General features: G+C 42.7%; 1 protein-coding gene across 1 annotated transcript in view; it reads right to left on the bottom strand.

Moving 5' to 3' along the window:
- Nucleotides 1–13,403: 13,403 nt before the first annotated feature.
- Nucleotides 13,404–21,973, bottom strand: part of HTR2A (5-hydroxytryptamine receptor 2A) — a 53,099-nt gene continuing 44,529 nt past the window's right edge. Inside the window, exon 3 of the mRNA XM_048850407.2 lies at nt 13,404–20,261. Coding sequence (XP_048706364.2) covers nt 19,462–20,261 — 800 coding nt within the window. The 3' untranslated portion in view covers nt 13,404–19,461. The remainder of the gene's footprint in view (nt 20,262–21,973) is intronic.

The following is a 21,973-nucleotide window of genomic DNA, read 5'->3' as shown; positions in this document are numbered from 1 at the left end:
ACAATTGGAGAAGCAGGTCCGCAGATCACACCATTGTGATCCATCATTTTTAAAACAAACTCTGCACAGGAAATATGAAAATGAGGGTGTAACAAGGGATTTGGAGGGCTTGGCCGCCTAGTGGTTGGCATGCCTGACCTCAGGCCCCTTGCTTCCCTGGTCGAGGTGCCTCAATCTTTTAGGTGGTGGGTTAGGGTACCAAAGCCCTCAGTCTCCTCCAGGTCCCAGCCCAGGGCGCTGCGATGAGTCCAGCGACGGATTAACTCTCCTGTGGGCCCAGGGCTATTGGATTTGTGGTGTCCCTGTATACAAGTCTTTTTCCCAATTTAAAACAAAATGATCACAATTATGGCATCGAGGCTATTAATGCTATACTAAACTTGCCTTTTAATTAACATAAAGCCATTCTGTGGTGACATTTCAGTCTTGAAACGTGTAGAATATAGTTAAGTTAATTCAAAATAGCCTACTTCTTACTTTAGAACAGCTGTTACATTAGTTTCTTTCTGGCAGGGAGTTTGGGTGCAGGAGCGGGCTCCAGGCTGGGGCAGAGTGTTGGGGTGCAGGAGAGAGTGAGGGCTGAGGGTCTGGGAGGGAGTTTGAGTGCAGGAGGGGATTCTGACCTGGGGCAAGGGGTTGGGACAAAGGAGGGGGTGCGAGATGCCGGCTCTGGCCAGGAGGCGCTTACCACAGGCAGCTCCCGGCCGGCAGTGCAGCAGGGGCAGCAGAGACCTGCCAGCAGCGGGCTGCTTCCAGGAGCAGCGTGAGTCCAGAGCACGCAGGCAGCCTGCCTGAGCCCTGCTGCACTGGGGGCCCCCTTGGCCCTGGGCTGCAGCCCCTAAAGCCCCTGTGTTAATCTGGCCCTGGGTGAGTTGACCTCTGAACAGGGGGCTCTTACAACCAGGAGTATAAGGCCTGATCTACACTACACGGTTAGGTCAACTTAAGCTGCCTTGTGTTGACTGAGCCGTAGAAGTGTCTTCACTTAAATTTGGCTCCCCCCTACATAAGGGCCTCTCTACACCAATTTAGTAACACCACATCCCCGAGTGTCATAAAGTCATGGTCCATGTAATTAGGTTGGAGCAGCGTCAGTATAGACACGGTGTTGTTTACATCGACTGTTACTGGCCTTCATAAGCTATTCCGTAATACCCCACACCATCAATACAATCAATACAAGCACTCCAAGTGAAGACGTGCACCACTGACACAAGGAGCCAAGTGTGCATGCTCCAAAGCTATTTAATAACTGCAATGGCTGTATGCCAATGTAAATTAGGTCGACATAGTTTTGTAGTGTAGACATGGCCTTTAAATCTGCTTCCCTAGACTACTTCCTACCACTGTCCCTTTGGTTTGGGACCCTATAGCCCAATTCACTGGAGTGGCTTGCTCCCAGTAAACCACCCTTGTGGAGCTTGGGCGCAGGGACATCCCTACCCATACGCAAAGTACGCAGCTGCGTAGGCAACCATTTCCTGATGCCCTGCGCAGCTGCGTGCTGCTCCAACTCCTGCCCCGCCTCTTCCCTGTGGCCCCCGCCCCTGCTCTGCCCCAGCCCCACCTCTTTCCACTCCTGCTCCACCCCAGCCCTGCCCCCACTTCCCTGAGGACTGCAGCAGGGCCGGGCCTGCACTCACCGGCAGTGGGAAGTGTAGTGACCTGGCCCCAGCCGTGTTGCTGGTGAGTGCTGGGGGGTGGTTCCCCGCTGCCTCCCAAGCCAGCCCCCCACCCCAGGAGGCTTGGGGCTGTGTAGGCTCCAGAATAGCTAGGGATGGTCCTGCTTGGAGGGCGCCCTGCCAGTCCCAGGTTCTTCAGGCAGTGCAGCCATACATTTGGTGAAGCCAAACCCCACAATGTCTCTGTGCTTCAGTCACACAGTTACCAGAGGCTTCTAAGTCTCCTCCCCAGTCTCCCTTGGTGGGGAGACAGTACTTATTCCCTATGGCTACCTTGGCTGCCAGGCTAGTGACCTGTCCCCTCAAGTAGGGCTGTAGCTAGCTCCGGCCTTTCCACCAGTCAGCCCTGAATTGAGCCAGACTTTCTCCTTTTCTCCCTCCTCCAGGCCTGGCATCGGCTCCAGGTATAACTGGGTGGGGCTAGCTGGGTCCAAAAGCTCTCTTTAACCCCTGCTGCACTGGTGGGCAGTTTCTCCACTTCATCACAGAGGGGTTTCCTTGAAGCCAGGAATGGTATGATGGAGGGTATGTCTACACTATGGAGCCTGTGCCAGTGTAGCCATGTTGGCATAGCTATATCAGCATAGCTCCCTAGAGGAGAGGCAGCCTACTCCAACAGCAGTTGTTCTGTTGGTGTAGGAGCACCATCTCATTGAACAACATTGGCTACGTTGACAGAATCCCTCTTCCTCTGACATAGCTGCATCTATGTTGGGGGTTTTGTTAGCATAGGTATGTCAGTCAGCGGTGTGGTTTTTTTCACACCCTGACTAATGTAGCTATGTTGACATAACTGTTAAATGTAGACAAGCCAAAATAGTTAACTTTTTTGTCCCGTATGGATTTGTTTCTGTCTGTTGGATCCAGCAATTAACTTTTTATTCTTTCCTTCTTCTCTAGAACAAGTATAAATGATTTCAGACAGAATAATTAATACCAAATATGGAGTAAATAAAACCCTTCAGGTACTGGGCCAGAGCATGAGCAAGTTGAAGCAGAAATTTCCAGCTGAAATTTACCTCAGTAACTCTTGGAAGAGATCCTTAGATCATCCATCACAGTGGCTTTATACCAGTTGTAATTCCAATCAAATTCATCATCCCGGGCATGGTAAGTGATCTCGACTTTGTCTATCTAAAAATGTGCTACATTTTTTTAACCTACAGAACTGGTGTGATGATCTACACACTTGCTTCTAGGTCTACTCAGGGTCCATCTTGTGTAGTAGGGGGTTGGGATTGACAGTTCATTGAATGGGGCTAGCAACCCTTTAGATCACTAACTCCTGCAATTGTTACTGATGTTGAGCTCTCATTTGGGCTTCTTGTAGCTGCTCTAGGCTTTCTGCTGTTCATTTATGAAATGGGACTACTCACATGAATAAACACTGCAAGCCTGGGTCCTAAATACATACGTCACAACAAAAATGCTTCTGTCTTTGGGATAGAAGAAAGGATGGAACCAACAGCATGGAGAATAAAAATAAGTAGAGAAAATTCCAGAAATGGGCAAAGCCTTACTCTTATGGAAAATGCTATTGGATTTTTTTAATGTCCTTGTAAAGGAGAGAGAACCTGAATTTTAAAGGTCTTATATGAAGAATCTTCACACAGAGAATTGCATGGAACTCAAAGTATCCAATTTAGAAAGATTAAAGAAGGCATAAACCCCACTGGAATTTTAATAATGAGTCTGGGGCAGGTCCAGGTGTTAAGAGTGCGATACTGTGTCCTTGAAACGAATGGCAAAACTCCCATTGTCTTCTAAAGTGCAGGGCTGGGCACTAAACCACAACTCCTTTTTAAGTGTGATTGCTGGGAAATAAATTGTGGAGTGGGGGGAGGAGGGGGGGAATTTAGTGTTATCCGTCACCTGAGCTGGCAAGAAGGAAAACAATCCCTTGTAGGAATGAATGAATGGGTGGCTCCCTGTCATGGGAGGTTATACCAATTACTGCTGTTAGGGCTACAATATTGCAAACTGGAAGGAAGTTAATTAGGAGAACAGCAGGTTAAAGCCCTAATCTTTATTAGTTTACAAGCAAGCAAGATGAAGTCAGATATATTGAACTACAGTGAGAATGTTCTTCCTCGGTGATTAAAAACAGCATATCATCATTTGAATAGAAGGCTTGTTATATAAGTAGAATTGCAAATGATTGTAAACAAAAAAGGTCTAAGTGTCTGAACTTAGGTATTTAACTACAAAGTTATATAACATTTATGTCTGACTCTATAAATTGATTACACATTAGTTATATTTTTCTTCAGAATGTATTTTTGAAGCCTCATTTAACAATATTTAAGCATAATGGGTGAAATTCTTCCTCTGTATCGCTGTGCTGCTATAAAGCTGCCATAAAGGTGGTTTAGCCAGCCACAGAAGCATTGCTCCATAGTAGAAATGATGGCTAGCACAGTGAACTTGGCCAGGGAATGGCAGCATGGGTAGAGTGTCCCTGCACTCAGGTGATCCCTGGCTGCCATAATTGGGCTTTTGGGACCATTGGTAGCTGGCACTAGTTGAAGCAACCACATGTTAAGCAATCAATTTGTGATCACCTAGAGGATAATAGGATTTTAAGCATAGTTGCCAACTTTCACGCTGTAAATAAGCACCCCGACTTTCACAATAACCAAAAATCAAGCTAATCCAAACAAAGCCAAATTCAAAATTCAAAACAAGCCAGTCCCTAAGAACTCCAATATACTATGTGACTAGTATATATATATATAATATATATATATATAATATATATTCCCCCTTGCGTGCAGTTTGGGAGTATGGTGGGCCCGCTGTGCACTCCTGACTCACTTGGCCCCCCTTGCCCCTGCTTGCCTGGAGCCAATCAAAAAAAAGAAGCTACAAGCCAAAAGCTAGCCAACAAGCAACTCACAAGCCATTAAGCCAAAAACAATCCCAATGTATGCATTTTTTCCCACGTGTTTGGCATGACTGGTTTTAAGCAATACCCAGCATGCATTCGTCAAGAACAAATCATGCCAGACCAACTTGGGGTTACTAGCCTAGTGGATGGGGGAAGCAGTAGACATGATGTATATTGATTTTAATAAGGCTTTTGACATAGTCCCACATGACATTCTCATAATGAAACTAGGGTAATGTGGTCTAGATGAAATTACTGTAAGGTGGGGGCACAACTGGCTGTAAGATCGTACTCAATGATTCACTGTCAAATTAGGAGGCTGCATCTAGTACGGTCCCGCAGAGGTCAGTTCCGGGTCCAGTACTAGTCAAAATTAATGACTTGGAGAGTATGCTTATAAAATTTGCAGATGACATCAAGCTGGGAGGTGGTGTGCAAGTATTTTGGAAGGCAGGATTAGAATTCAAAATGACCAGGAGAAATTGGAGAATTAGTCTCAAATCAACAAGATTAAATTAAATAAAGACACATGCAAATTCCTTAGTAAGGAAGGAGAAATGAAATGCACAGCTACAAAATGGGGAATATATGGCTAGGTGGTGATCCTACTGAAAAGATTCTGGGGGTTATAGTAGATCACAAATTGAATATGAGTCAACAGTGTGGTGAGGTTGCAAAAGAGGCTAATATCATCCTGGGATGTATTAACAGGACTGTAACATATAAGGCACAGGAGGTAATTGTACTGCTCTACTCGACACTGGTGAGGCCTCAGCTGGAGTATTGTGTCCCATTCCGGCTACCAAATTTTAATAACAATGTGGACAAATTAAAGATAGTCCAGAGGAGAGCAACAAAAATTATAGAAAGTTTAGAAAATCTGATCTATGAGGAAAAAAACTGGGCATGTTTTGTCTTGAGAAAAGAAGACCTGATGAGGAGGAGGGGACCTAATATATCTGAAGACTTATCAAGGGCTGTTTGTGCTATACCAGGGTGAAATCCAGACCAAGGAGTAGCTGTCACCCCAGTCCTGTGACCTGGAGTGCCCTTTAAAATGCCTTGCTGTTGTGCAACCAACCTGGACTGCTCAAAAACTGCATGTAAGTCACTCCTAACTATGTCTGTGTGTGCCGCACCTAGCCCGCCACAGCTTGGCTCTTACAGGCCTTAAAGTTTATCACAGCGTGACCCCAACACATTCCCAGTCCCAGATTTTATAAAGATAAAATGCTTACTGGTGCCTAACTTAACAATCTTCATTAGATTCAAAGCAAAACTTTCTCACCACACTCCTTCAGCAGTCCTACCGACCAAACTCTTTAGATCAGGACCCCTCCCTCAGAATCCAACAGCTGCTTCCTTTGTCTCTTCAGGTGCAGTGAATGCGATGCGCAAGGAGAGAAAGGGTGTCTTGCTATCTGCCCCTTCTTTTCATAGTCCTATCCCACCTTTGAGAAGCATTTCCAGCTGGGAGCAAGACCTTTGTCTCTGAGAAACTGGTTTGGCCACTCCCCACATTTATCTTGAAAATATGTTTAGGCAAGACTAAGGATACAAAATTTGACATGGAGGTTGCGGAATCAGTGACTTCCAGAGACATCTGTGACTTCAGCCCTTGGCAGCTGGGAGCTGCAGGGTCCCCCATCTGTGGCTCAGAGCTCAGGGGTCCAAAGTGTCCGGGCGCCCTGGAGCTCCTGGCTGCAATGGGCAGTGGGGGTGCCCCGACAGCTCCCCATTTTGTCACCCATATTTTTAGCAACCATCATGAACAGGTCAAAGGCTTCTGTGAATTTTTCTATACTGCCCATGAACTCTCCGTGACTTTCACTAAAAATGAGTGACAAAATCTTAGCCTTAGTCATGATTTCAGCTTATATTTACAGCTTCACATATAATGCTACTACATGCATTGTGCCATATTATTGATCAGCAAATTATGAGTTTTTAAATGATATCTCACCAGGTATATCTTGTACAAACACTATTACAATAATAAACTATCTAAACTACTACATGCCACAAGAGGCCACAACAGTGGTTCCCTTAACCCACCCAGCAATATTGTTAATCTATCCAATTATACTCTTAGCCCAGCAGAAGAATCTGTCCTATCTCGGGGCCTCTCCTTCTGCCCCTCCACCCCCACGAACACGATACAGTTCTGTGGTGACCTAGAATCCTATTTTCGACGTCTCCGACTCAAGGAATATTTCCAACACACCTCTGAACAACATACTAACCCACAGAGACCTTCCTACCAAAACTACAAAAAGAAGGATTCTGGGTGGACTCCTCCTGAAGGTCAAAGCAACAGACTGGACTTCTACATAGAGTGCTTCCGGCGACGTGCACGGGCTGAAATTGTGGAAAAGCAGCATCACTTGCCTCATAACCTCAGCCGTGCAGAACACAATGCCATCACAGCCTCAGAAACAACTCTGACATTATAATCAAAAAGACTGACGAAGGAGGTGCTGTCGTCATCATGAATAGGTGGGAATATGAACAAGAGGCTGCTAGGCAGCTCTCCAACACCATTTTCTAAAAACCATTACCCTCTGATCCCACTGAGGGTTACCAAAAGAAACTACACCATTTACTCAAGAAACTCCCTGAAAAAGCACAAGAACAAATCCGCACAGAGACACCTCTGGAACCCCAACCAGGGATATTCTATCTGCTACCCAAGATCCATAAACCTGGAAATCCTGGGCGCCCTATCATCTCAGGCATTGGCACCCTGACAGCAGGATTGTCTGGCTATGTAGACTCCCTCCTCAGTCCCTATGCTACCAGCACTCCCAGCTATCTTCGAGATACCACTGACTTCCTGAGGAAACTACAATCCATTGGTGATCTTCCTGAAAACACCATCCCAGCCACTATGGATGTAGAAGCCCTCTACACCAATATTCCACAGAAAGGTGGACTACAAGCCGTCAGGAACAGTATCCCCAATAATGTCACGGCAAACCTAGTGGCTGAACTTTGTGACTTTGTCCTTACCCATAACTATTCACATTTGGGGACAATGTATACCTTCAAATCAGTGGCACTGCAATGGGTACCCGCATGGCCCCACAGTATGCCAACATTTTTATGGCTGACTTAGAACAACGCTTCCTCAGCTCTCGTCCCCTAATGCCCCTACTCTACTTGCGCTATATTGATGAAATCTTCATCATCTGGGCCCATGGAAAAGAAGCCCTTGAGGAATTCCAACATGATTTCAACAATTTCCATCCCACCATCAACCTCAGCCTGGACCAGTCCACACAAGAGATCCACTTCCTGGACACTACGGTGCTAATAAGCGATGGTCACATAAACACCACCCTATACCGGAAACCTACTGACTGCTATGCCTACCTACATGCCTCCAGCTTTCATCCAGACCACACCACACGATCCATTGTCTACAGCCAAGCTCTTCGGTACAACCACATTTGCTCCAACCCCTTGGACAGAGACAAACACCTACAAGATCTCTATCAAGCATTCTTACAACTACAGTATCCACCTGCTGAAATGAAGAAACAGATTGACAGAGCCAGAAGTTACCTACTACAGGACAGGCCCAACAAAGAAAATAACAGAATGCCACTAGCCATCACCTTCAGCCCCCAACTAAAACCTCTCCAACGCATCATCAAAGATCTACAACCTCTCCTGAAGGACGACCCATCACTCTCACAGATCTTGGGAGACAGGTCAGTCCTTGCTTCCAGTCAGCCCCCCAACCTGAAGCAAATACTCACCAGCAACCACACACCACACAACAGAACCACTAATCCAGGAACCTATCCTTGCAACAAAGCCCGTTGCCAACTGTGTCCGCATATCTATTCAGGGGACACCATAATAGGGCCTAATAACATCAGGCACACTATTAGAGGCTCATACACCTGCACATCGATCAATGTGATATATGCCATCATGTGCCAGCAATGCCCCTCTGCCATGTACATTGGTCAAACTGGACAGTCGCTACGTAAAAGAATAAATGGACACAAATCAGACGTCAAGAATTATAACATTCAAAAACCAGTCGGAGAACACTTCAATCTCTTTCGTCACTCGATTACAGACCTAAAAGTTGCAATTCCTCAACAAAAAGACTTCAAAAACGGACTCCAACGAGAGACTGATGAATTGGAATTAATTTGCAAACTGGATACAATGAACTTAGGCTTGAATAGAGACTGGGAGTGGATGGGTCATTACACAAGGTAAAACTATTTCCCCATGTTTATTCCCCTCCCTCCCCCCACTGTTCCTCAGATGCTCTTGTCAACTGCTGGAAATGGCCCACCTTGATTATCACTGAAAAAGGTTTCTTCCCCCCGCTCTCCTGCTGGTAATAGCTCACCTTACCTGATCACTGTCCTTACACTCTGTATGGTAACACCCATTGTTTCATGTTCTCTATGTATATAAATCTCCCCACTGCATTTTCCACTGAATGCATCCGACGAAGTGAGCTGTAGCTCACGAAAGCGTATGCTCAAATAAATTGGTTAGTCTCTAAGGTGCCACAAGTCCTCCTTTTCTTTTTGTGGATACAGACTAACACGGCTGCTACTCTGAAATCTATTACAATAATACGTACGGTGTGAACACAGGTATATTCTGTCACACTGTTATAAAGAGGACAATGATCAATTGATAGTACAAGAAGTAATCGTGCTTAATCTGCAGCAAGGGAGATTTAGGATAGGTATTAGGAAAAACTTTCTAACTTTAAGGGTAGGTAAGCTCTGGACTAGGCTTTCAAGGGAGGTTGTGAAATCCCTGTCATTGGAGGTTTTTAGGAACAGGTTAGACAAAACACCTGTCAAGGATGGTCTAGATTTGCTTGGTCCTGCCTCAGCACAGGGGCCTGGACTTGATGAGCTCTCGAGGTCTTTTCCAGCCCTTCATTTCTATGATTCTATGTGTGTTCCTTCTTAATTAGTATCAGTTACGGTCCATGACCAGAGCTGGTGTGTAGATAAATGGGTTGAAACTACTTATTGTAGTTGAATTACACCACTGAAAAGCAGCTGTAGTAGAGGAGTAGTGAATATAAATTCAACTAACTAAAATTAAGCACTGCCCAAAGTTTGGATAGACTGCAGCACTGTCTCTTTCCCTGGCCTGTCTGGCACACTTCCTGGGTACAGGCTGTTTGTGTGTTACCCCTTTGTAATGCTGGCAGACCAGGTGCCAGGTCAGCCAAAGCCCTAGGCCAATTCTCTTGTGTATTAGTATAGATGAAAGTGATTGTTAAATGCATAAGAGTGTATTTGATGTTTAAACTTCATGAAAACTAATGGGATGTTGCATGCATTGTGTTCACTTATCTGTATCTGTAAGGGTCCTGTCTTGGGGAGCATGGCCACAGTGGTCATGGCTACAACTCCTGACTGCCAAGGGGGTTGTGGGGAGGGCAGCCTGGGCCCTCCCACTCTACCCGGCTCCGACCCAGGGCCCTTTGGGCTACCAGTAGTCTGGCAACCAATGCTGTTTAGAACTGTCCTCCGTGGGCCTCTTCCTCCTGTCCACCCTCTGTACACCCTCCAGGATTAGCTTAGGCCAAGGCTTTCCCCTGATGCAGAAACCCAAACCTCAATAAGTAAAGGGGGTTACCAACATCCAAGTTCCACAGAATACTTCCCTCTCAGGCTGTCTCTGGGTGAGTGGGGGTGGGGGTGGGGCGTGCTGCCTTCCCTCAGGGAGGGTCCCTTTGGGCAGCTGTGTCAGAGTCTTAGGCTTCTCTCTGCTCTGCTGGAACTGTGGGATGCAGGTCTGCTCACCTCCAGCTCTGCCACCATTTGGACTGTGACTCACCTGTATGCAGGGATGCTGGAACAATTTGTAAAGTGGCAGTGTTGAGAGCCTGTATGTAATGGAATCCACTTCAAGCGAGGGAATGCGGCTGCACCCTCAGTACCCCTAGTTGTGGCACCTAGGCCTGTACGTATATTTTACCTGCTTTAACCTCGCAATAATTCTGAGCCCTTTTTCTTAGCTGATAAACCTTTAGTTAGTTTACTATAGAATTGGCTACCAGCGTTGTCTTTAGTGTAAGATCTAGGGTACCAATTGATTCTGGAGTAAGTGACTGGCCTCTTGGGACTGGGAGCAACCTGAATGTGGTGTGTCTATTTCTTTTTGGTGTGTCTATTTATCACAAAGTCCAGTTTGTCTGGGAGACAAGATAGACTGTAGAGTCTAAGGGGACTGTCTGTGACTCCATGGAATTGTGGAAGACTGGAATTGTGATCCAGGATTCACATTTGTTACTGGCTTGGTAAAATCTAATTATAGAGCACACCACCAGTTTGGGATGTCTGCCCTGTTTTCTGACAGTCTACCCTGAGGTAGGCACTCACAGTCTTGAGCCTCTTCAGACAATATGACACCCTTCACCAAAGTGGGTCTGCATGGCCCAGCTGCCTTAGGGCGCAAGGGCCAGCGCTGAGTCCCCAGACTCTCCAACAGTGTAAGCACACCATTTCTCAGAGCTTCAACCCTTTGGGGACTCTGGGTTTGCAGTTCACTTCTTCAGGGACATGGGACGGTGGAAGCAAACAGACACTGGAGTTTTGTAAGGGTTCAAAAACCAGTCATCTTTACTTTAGCTTAACTAGCACAAGAAATATACATATCTACACAAAACAATAGAACACTTATATACATTGCCTTGTATCAGTTTCCCAGCTATTCTTGAGCATTCTTCGGGCTTAGGTCAGAGTCCTCCAATGAGTCCAGGGCCCCCATCTCCTGCACATGACTTTTCCCCTAAATCATGGAATCTCCCTGAGGCATTCAATGATACAGCAATTTCATAAGATCAACCAGAATCCATAAGTTGTACATAGATTTCCCCAAAGCATTACAATATGTATATCAGGATCTGCCCCATGACAAAGTTGCCAATCACTTACATTCCAGTAATGAGAACAGAGTGTATGGCTTATATGACTAGGGGAGAAATTAGCAGACACTTGTAAATGTTTTTACTGTTTTGAAGAGTACCAAAGGTTTAAAAATAAACCCTTACACTTTTGTTGTTTGAAAAAGGTCTTATTTTTAAATCTTTCTTAAAAAAAATGAATGTACTGTATAGTCATATAAAAATAGCTGGAAAAGTACAAAATCATTAAATAGTGTCAACATAACTGCAGAAAAGGAAAGTCATGCCCCACTGCTTAAATTCCTTGAAAACTGTACTCCTCTGGTAAAAATTTTATTTTGGTACCCTAGCTTACCCTGTCCCTTTTATGACTTAGATTGTGATCAAATAATATGATCTCCAAGTTTCAAATTGTGAAGAACAACAAATAAAAAGAAGAATCATATATAAGAATATAACTGTTAGATTGTCTAACTGCTTGTAATAATTGGGAGCAAATGAATTTCACTGCACTGAAAAAATCTAATAGAGACTTTTGTCTTGGAAAGATATTTTGGAGTTATAAAAATCCCAGGGTATAGTGGCAGTTAAGAAAGAAAACAGAATTGTATGTCCCCTGCTCTGTGTTACCCACATTCTTCCATATATTTCATGTTATAGCAGTCTTGGATGATGACCCAGCACATGTTCATTTTAAGAACGCTTTCCCTGCAGATTTGACAAAACGCAAAGGAATGAAACCAATGTAAGATTTCTAAAGATAGCTACAGCACTCGACCCCAGGTTTAAGAATCTGAAGTGCCTTCCAAAATCTGAGAGAGACAAGGTGTTTGTGGGGTCCCGTTCACCTGCCCAGTGTTCTCAGTGACTGAGCCATGCACTGTCCGCCCACCCAGTGGTCTGGGGGGCCGCCCGCCACATGGTGCTGGGGCCACCCACCTGATGCTCCAGAGGGCCACATGCCCACCTGGTGCTCTAGGATGGGAGGGGGGGCTGCCTGCCTGCCCAGTATTCTGAGGGGCCATGCGCCGCCCACCCAGTACTCTGGGGGGTTGCACGCTGCCCAGTGGGGGCTGTGCATAACTCAGTGCTCTGGGGGGGAGGCTGCCAGCCTGGTGCTCCAGGGGGCCATGCGCCGTTCACCAGATGCTCCAGGAGGGGAGGGGGATCTGGGTTTGGGGGGTAAGGGAGAGGGAGGGGAGGGGCCTCAGGTGGAAGGGGTGGCTGGGGGCTAGCCTCCCCGAGCCGGTGGCTCACCCACCGACTCGTGTGCCAGAGATGCTTAACATTCGTATGCCCCTTCATGCTTTGGCCGCCATTCCACAGGACATGCTATCAAAAATATTTAATACATTTCAATTGGTATTCTATTATTGTTTAACAGTACGATTAAAACTGTGATTAATCAAGATTAATTTTTTTAATTGCAATTTTTTTTGTTATCCCCCTTTTTCTGAGATAACTGCGATTAATCGACAGCCCTATTAAATATTGATATTTATCTATTCTCCTTTTGCCCCACTTCCACCCAAGATCCAAAGCATGTATGCTGAACCATCCTGTAGAATGGTACAGTTTACTCCTCTCTCCACTGCCACAAGTTCTATCACCTGGTGTGGAGAGGAGACAGGGCCATGTCTCACTTCCTCTTCATCCTTCCTTGTCTCCTTTGGGTGATTATTGCCCGAACGGGCACATGCAGTGTAGTTCCTGTACACCCCTGAGTGCCTATACTAGTATTACAAAATTGCTAGTTAAAACATTGTCGTTTGCAATATTGTTGGAGGGATGTTGGTTCCAGGATGTTAGAGAGACAAGGTGGCTGAGGTAATATCTTTTACTGGATCAATTTCTGTTGGTGAAAGAGACAAGTTTTTGAGCTTACACAGATTTCGGAAGAAGAGCTCTGTGTAAGCTCAAAAGCTTGTCTCTTTCACCACCAGCAGTTGGTCAACTAAAAGATAATACCTCACCCACCTTTTCTAGTTAAAACATGTTAACTAAACAAGATGCAATTTCCTAGTCTAGAAATGGTTTTACACTGATGTAATCCCATTGATTTAAATGGAGTTAATCCTGGTTTTCACAAGTGAAAGGCTCCAATCCTGCAAATACTGAAACATGTGAATAACTTTACACGTGAGCAATCCCACTGAGTTCAAATGAAATAATTTGTCCTCTCAGCTTTTCATTATATTTGGTCCCTTCTGGCCTTAGAATCTATGAATTTAAGATTCCTGGTCATACTGAAGTATGTGAAGATTTTATTAAATTAATAAATTTTTGGACATAATTTATCATGCTGTGTTAGAATCATTGTTATAACAGTTTACAGTTTCAGATAAAATAAAGGCCTCTCTGATACCTAAGTAGCAATATCAGTGTCAAATAGAATGAGGTTCAAGCACACCCTAAAGTAGTTGTTCCTGGAATCTTGTTCTGTTTGCAAGATACATGATGCCAATACTAAAGTCATCTAGAATTATGTGCCATGTGGTAAGTACTGTAACAAATTGGTTATACACCCCAAAGAGCATCACCGCAGCACAGAAACCTGCCAAATATCATCTGCCATATTTTCAGCCATTCAAGAATTCAGTTGTCCCCTGAAATCATGCAGTGATAAACTTGCAGACCAGACATCTCTTGTTTTACAGCTGGAACTGCCAGATGGATGAACCAGATGAATTCTCATTCAACAATCAGGGCAAACTACATAATAAGTGTTAACTCAATGAAGGCGCTTTCAAAAAAACAGAGGAATTCTGGTACCATGACTACTTCTTACAGTAAAGCAGTCTTCCTCTCACTCCTCCCACAGAACTACATAACTATATATAAACATTCACTGATACTGGAGTTGCAGTATGCACTTTGCATAACATTGAAACAATCTGGGACTTTTATTTAATTCTAAATGGAATTTAATTACACCTGAGTTCATTATAATGAACCCATGCTGCTGGACTGTAAAAGCTGATTTTTATTAGTGACTGAAAAAGCCAAATACCTGTATTTTTGTCCATTTGTAGCATTGTGGAATACTGTGCATATGAATTTTTCAGTGATGAATTAGTTGCAAAATAATACCTGGTGATTGTATTTATTGAAGAGTAAACTCCTTATCCATGCAGAAAGCAACAATTAAAGACTGCAATCGTCATTCAGATTTTGGATTCTATTATTTTGAACTACTACTGCTTATTGAATTGTCTACTTTAGTTGCCTTCTGTTCAGAGGTAGTGCTACCCCATTGGGGGCCCTAAGCAGGAATATTTTGCCTCCCACAAATAATAAAAAGCGAATAGGGGGCTCCCTTGAGCTGCTCACAGGGCCCTGAGCAATTGCTTAGTCTGGTTATGCCTAGTGCTGGCTCTGTTTCTGTTAAGCCAGAACCCTTTTGTTTCACAAAACTGCAGACTGTTTATAGTGCGAACAAGCAGGATTTGTTTAAGACCTTGGTCCTAATTGACATTTCTAGGCACAATTGTAACATAAATAATGAAGATGATGATAAGGCTGGCTTGAAAGACTGAAAACTGAGCTGCAGCTGATGGAAATCAGAATGGGTATGTGAACATATAGGTACTGGGTCTCATTCTTGACTCGTTAGAGCAGTGTAAATCAGGAGTAATGCCACTGAGGTCAATGGAATTACATTGGTGTGAAACTGGAGTAAGTGAAAGTAGAATCTGCCCAACATAGAGATGCTATAATATCTTAGTACGAACAAGTAGGATTGTATGGGATGATTTTTTGGAACCAAGGTTTTCATCAGATACAGTTATCCCAGTGGTGCCACACTGGTCAATGAGTAAAGGAGCCTTTTTTCCTTAATTGGATAATTTGTGAACAATATGAGGCTATATATTTTTAGCTGCACGTTACAAAGACTGGTGAAGCTCATGCACTTGTCACTGGGTTTTGAGAGGGCACTTTATTAACAACCATCCTACTTTAACACACATTACAGTTGTAAATAAAATCATATGTACTGTACAGAACAATTAACAGTCTGATGTTTTAGGAAGGTGTTTATTTTATGCACGTGGCAGGAAACAAAGCATTAAATGGTACAACACATTTTGATTTCTTCTTATGATAATATTCACTTTAAAAAACTACCAAAAGATGGCGCTGTGGTCATGAAGTTGAGGTAAAATTTATGTATATGTGAACTGCCCTTATATTGTAGCTTATTATGGCACTTACTAATCTTACCTTTATAATACTCCCCTGAGTCAAATGAATTTGATAGGCTGATGAATACTGTAAGTAGCTTGTTGCTGGAACTGAGATATTTACAGTAAGATATTTATCGCCCATCCAAACAAAATACATTTCTGTTGTAGAGAAATACATTCAGTCAAAAGGTAGAATGATCATAATTTCCATATTTTTATTAAGTCATAAAGTTCCTTAAGGTGCTGTTCTGCTTTGTCTGACTCTAACAAAACATTTTAATATTTTTTTAACCTTCAGCAAACATAGTTCTCTTAAAATTTACCCAAACAAACAAAAAAACCACCCCAATAACTTTAGACAAGCTTCCAGTTTATAAAGGAACTGACGGCATTTGAGTGCTTTAATCTGCTTGGCTAGCAGTGGGATTTAAGAAAACAATTAAACATTAGAGCACAATTTCACATTAAAATTTTTCAAAATACAACAAACATTCTTCTCTTGTGTTTATTTACATAAACATTTATGTTATATGTATTCAAAATAGAATGCATCTTACCGTTAGGCACAAAATACATATATACAGTACATGATTGGATGAATGGGATAGAAATGGAGGATTTTTTGCCCTACTATATATAAAAATGGGCATAGTCGCCACAAACTAAGGAAATATTCTCTAATAGAAGCTTAAAGTCACTGGACACTTTTCAGATGCTGTTGAAAAAATAAATTATTATTAAATAGCAGAGGCTGGTTGAAACATTTTAGATGAAAGGTTTTTTCCATCAAAAATGCTGTTAGATTGCAAATGTTTCTCAGATCCAGGGTGGCAGAGACAGAGAGAGAGAGAGAGAGAACCCCCACCCCAAAATAGCCAACAGCCTGCTGATTCAGAGCACAGAGACTTGAAATTGGGTCTCCCACATCCCAGGTGAGAGCCCTAACAGCTGAGTTAACCTGGGGTGGTGGTGGTGTTGTGTGTGTCATTTTTTCATGAAAAATGTCACGAGGTCTCATTTTTCTCTGATGTGGAACCAAAACAAATGTCAAAATCTTAATTTTTTTCATGAAGTGGAATAATTTCCCCCCACCAGCCCTAGTAAGCAGTACTGTATTTCAGTTCAGACAGTGGCTAGATATCAGCAGGGCGCTATAAATTCTGGTCTTGAAATTGCTAAATCCTGATGTCTACCAACAATAAAATTTATCTCTTAGTTGATATCTATTTATTAACTGTCTTGCAAATCTATTACTGCAAACTAGGGGGCTGTTGTCCTTATTCAGGCAAAGCTCATTGAAGTCTATGGGAATGTTGCAAGAGCAAGGCTGCAGGATCAGGTACAGTAGCAATCAAATTGTCAAAGATATTTATGAAGAGCCAGAGACATTCATCTTTGTCTGTTATGCATTCCATTATCTTTGTTTAAAGAGGCTTCTTGGGCTAAAACTGTTGTTCTCTCCGCATAAGCAACTATCTGAGAGCTAATGAGATTAAAAATCAAGTATCATATATCCATGTCTTGTACATTGCGTTCTAATGGAAAGGTAAGTTCTTTATTACCAAGATGAATTAATTAAAAGGACACTGTCAGGTAGCATAGGTCTAAAATATAGGTTTTATTTTAATAAGTTTTAAAGAACCATATATAAATAGACATCCTTTAATGAAATGTAAAACAATTAATTAAAATCACTTGTTTAGACTGCAATATTTCCCTTCAGTTTGCAACCTGAGCAATGCAACATTGTAATAGTCTTGTTAGAGACAGAAAATGAAATTTTCGAGAAATGGGGAGTCCGCTTTTGTTGGCCAAGCTGAATAAAATGCAGAAAATAAACAAACAGTATAAATAGTGGAAATTAAATGCTCCGTTATGTCTGTAAAGCACAGCCCAGTGGGGGAGATTGCATGAAGAAGCACTCACCCACTCAGAAGCTTCAGAAAATATTGTGCTTCAGGGAAACACCGTGGCTTCTCAGATCTCCTAGACATGCACTAGCAGTGAGTAATGATTGCACTGAAGTCAGTGCAGACTGAAATGCGACTTGTTCTTTGCACCAGGGAAGGCTCCTATGACTCATGCCACCATGCACTTGGTGCAAGGTCGCGATAGGCACTAAGTTAGATTTTTAAGATTGTTTCATTTTTTATCATCTAAGGGAATTTGGTTTGGGGCCAAATGCTAAAGTCCTCACTCAGTATTTACTCACTCCTTATGCTGGTGAAACTTAGTGTCTTAATGAAGACATAACTTTTGACCTAATAGTGACCCTTTATTTTCAGTTGATAGGCTCTAAAACTGGACAGTACCTTGCTTTTCTTATACCTGTTTGTAAAGTTCATGTAATTGTCTAGTATTTGGACGCAATCTTGCAGATAGTAGCAACAGCTGTAATTTTACTCCCACACGGAATCCTACTGGGTTCAGTGGAAACACATGCTATACCTGGTAGTAAATGTTTGCATGATTAGGCCTTTTTATCAAAGTAAAATATTGATGCTTTTTAAATAATCTAACTATCCTGCCATTTAAGTCTGTGCAGGTAGAATCCTACACCATTTGCAGAATCTCATTATTTTCAGTGGGCCTCCACAAAATGTAAGGATCTGCCCAGGAATCCCTCATTAAGATTGTAGCCAAATAATGCAAGGAGCCCAGCATTCCTGAGGAACCCTCTAACAACAGCAAAACAGTTTGCATATGTGATGGAGGAAAACCAAATTCTAGTAAGAAAAAACACTTCTTTTTCAGTCTTCTAATTATTCTCAGTATAGAAACATTAAAACAAAACAAGGAACAGAAATGGGGAAAGATATTCTATTAAAGCCCACTCCTTACTCATGCAGAATGCCCATTGAAGTTAATTATATTTGAAACCTATGGGAGCTGTAAAGAGAAATGTCAACGGGATTAAGCCTGAAATTATTTAGCAGTGTTAGGCCTGATTTTCCACCCTGTTACCTCACTTACACTGTTGTAAAATCAGTATAATGTAGTAGAGAACCAAGCTCAATAGAGGCTTTTTGTAACAGTATACTTTAAAGTCTAAACCAGTGTATGTGAAACATTCAGAATAGGGGATAAAATGAAATAGAAAGTAGAGCTCAATAATGTTTGTAGTGACAAATGAACATTCAAATTTAATTTACTTTTGAAGAGAACTAACTTGAAGTACAGAACAAATGGCAGAAAGGCCAACAACATTTCAGAATTGTAATTGGAAAGGAAAAATATCCATAAAAACACCAAATTTTTTCACATAGTTGATCTATACAGGTTTTCAGAGCATTTTCTTTAATATTTATTTTATTTTAAATATATATCCATAAATTAACTGATGCTTTCTTTCCTGTAAAATCTTGTAAAGTGCTCATTCAGTTAATGATAATAAAATTACATTGTAGCAAGACAAATTAATTCAAACGTAACCAGCAAGTAAACCAAACAATAGCTTTGTTTTCATTTGCAGAAGGAAAAGAAACACTTTAATTTCGTCACAGCCCATGGTATAATAATACAATAAATTGCTTTTTTTCTTTAAGAAATATATTATTTAGGATACTAAAAAAATAAGTTTAATAAAGCCTTTCCTTAAAACAGCTGAAATACTGTATGAAAAAAATGCACATTTGATAGCATTTTAACCCTGTTTGTCATCAACTGGATAACATGAGTATGTGATGCTACTGAAGTTCTCTTAGACAGGGCTAATTTTCCTACGCTATCAAAGCTTCTCAGAGTTAGGTGAAGTTTTCTGAGTACATACCATTGGTTGCCATGGCAGCTGTTGACAGGCTAGCAGAGTCACACACAGCTAACCTTTTCACTGTCTGGGCTAATACTGCCCTTTGATGTACTATCTAAAGGATGTATTCCGATTGTAACCATAGAATAATCCTTGGCCATCATTTTAGCCTCTTTTTTTAAACTCTTCATTTGTGCTAGCTGGAGTTGGCTGGAGTTATACGCTAAAGCAGGTATGGTGTTCACTAAAATCAGCTGTAAAGGCTTCTTCTCCTCCTTGTATCGACACTGAATATAACGTGAGAAAGCAGAACGGTAGGTTTTATTGAACAGTGTGTATACTAATGGGTTGACAGCCGAAGAAAGGTAGCCAATCCAGACAAATACATTAAGCAGTCCTCCAATGACTTTTTCATTGCAAGATTTCTTGCAAATGACTGCCATCACATTGGTGATGAAAAACGGGCACCACATCACAACAAACAGAAAGAAGACGATACCAAGTACCTTGGAAGCTTTTTGTTCATTACTGATTGACTGCATAGTCCTCCTTCCTGAATTCCCCAGCTCTCTGTTCAAAGAGCGTTGAAAGAGTTTCTCTGATGACAGAGAACTTTGAGGGAGAAAACTAAATGAAGCAAACTTGGTCTTTGTGCCAAGGTCATTAATGCATAAGGTAGCTTCTTTCTGAAGTGATTTTATAGTTAAAAAATAGGTGACCACCATGATGGTTAAAGGAATGAAGAACGCCACAAAAGAGCCTATTAAGACAAAGCTCTCATCAGCCAGCAGGCAGCTACCTTTCTTGAACACTTTGGAATCATCTTGTAGTCCAAACACAGGTACCGGCATTGAGATACCTGAAGATTGATTAGAGAAAAGAAATAGAGAATTTCATGCACATTAATTATAAATAAATAAATACAAAAAAATACACATCATTTGACAAAACATAAGAAGTGTGGCATACAGTTACTCGGCATAACCTATAACTGATACAAAGAGGTTAGATTAAAAGACATTCCAAAACTAATTCAAAGCACTCCCCCAGTGCCTCCAACTCATGTGCAACAGTCTGCTGATTCCATTCCTGTCTCACCCTTTGAGCTAGGACGACAGGGGTACCACAGGGAAAGAATGCCGTTTGTACGTTTTGTCTTGGAGCATGTAATTTTTGGAAGAGAAGCTTCTGTTTGGAGTGTTACTATGGTCACAGCCCTAGTAGAGCTCCCCTGAGCGGGACACTCACCAGATTGCTGGGTTTGGATCCCACCGCACACTGTACTCTTAAGCGTCCCGTGATCTAAGCAGGCTGCAGCTTGTGGGCACTCTGAGTTTACAGGTCACCTCTTCAGGGGCATGAAGCAAACTTGGTCTTTGTGCCAAGGTCATTAATGCATGAGGTAGTTTCTTTCTGAGGTGATTTTTATAGTTAAAAAATTTCTGTGAACACAAACAGCGTGGACGCAAACAGACCCACAGGCTTTGTAAGGGTTCCAGAAACCAATCAACTTTTTTACTTTAGCTAGCACAAGAAATATACAGATCTAGACAAAACAATAAAATGCTGTACACCATTCCCTGCCTAGTTTCCTCACCACTTTAGAGCATACTTTGGGCTAAGGCCAAGTCCTCTAAGGAGTCCAGGATACCCCTCCAGCATGTGGCCTCTCTGATACTTGCTCACTCATTCACTCTCTCCCCTTGCTGCAGTCAGGTTTCTACTTCTGTGGCTGGTTTTGCAATTAAAAGAACCCCTCTGCTACAAAAGCATACCCCTCTGTTCCTCTCTTCTGCCCACACTTCTTTTGTCTCTGAGTGTCCCTCTGGATTCCTTCCAAGTCTCTCAGGCTATGTCTACATAGGGCTAAAAGTCCTGTGGCTGGCCTGGGTCAGCTGACTTGGGCTGCAGGGCTAAAAATTGTATAGACATCCGGGCGTGGCCTGGAACCTGAATTTTGGGACCCTCACTGGGACCCAGAGCTCGGTCTGGAACCTGAGCCCCAGTGTCTTCACAGCACTTTTTCAGCCATGAGCCTGAGCCTCATGAACCCGAGCCTCATGAACCCGAGTGTAGACGTACCCTCAGGCTGTGTGATAAAGACCCAGTGCTAACAACTGATTTCTTAGTTCTTTTGTTTGGGGATTTTCCACTCTCCAAATTCCAGTCCCCCGCAGAGAAATTGGATAAAACTGGCTTAATCTAGGCAGGAGTTAGTCTCTAGGTAAGATCTATTTAGGTCCTGATAGAGTATAACAATTGGCCTATTCGTGAATAGACTTGTCAGCACCACTCCCGTGACTCCTTAGTACAAGGAGTGCTAGTAAAAGGGTCATAAAACATAAGGGCGCAGGCAGGTTATAAAATCAAACTGGAATTCATAAGTTGTACGTAGACAGATTCCCCAAATTGTCACAACTATCCTAGAAAGGGGCTGCAGTTACCCTTGCAGAGGCCCGGTTGAGAAGGGTCGGAGAGAGAACAGGACCCACAAATGCCGGGGTGGAGGTGATCTTTGGTCAGGTAGGGCCACATCCTCTCTTCCTGGCTGACAGTTTGGCTGTCTTTGTA

This window comes from Caretta caretta, chromosome 1 (assembly GCF_965140235.1).
Source record: "Caretta caretta isolate rCarCar2 chromosome 1, rCarCar1.hap1, whole genome shotgun sequence".
Classification (NCBI taxonomy): Eukaryota; Metazoa; Chordata; order Testudines; family Cheloniidae; genus Caretta; species Caretta caretta.
Note: the sequence above shows the minus strand (reverse complement) of the source record. Positions and strands in the feature narration are given on the sequence as shown.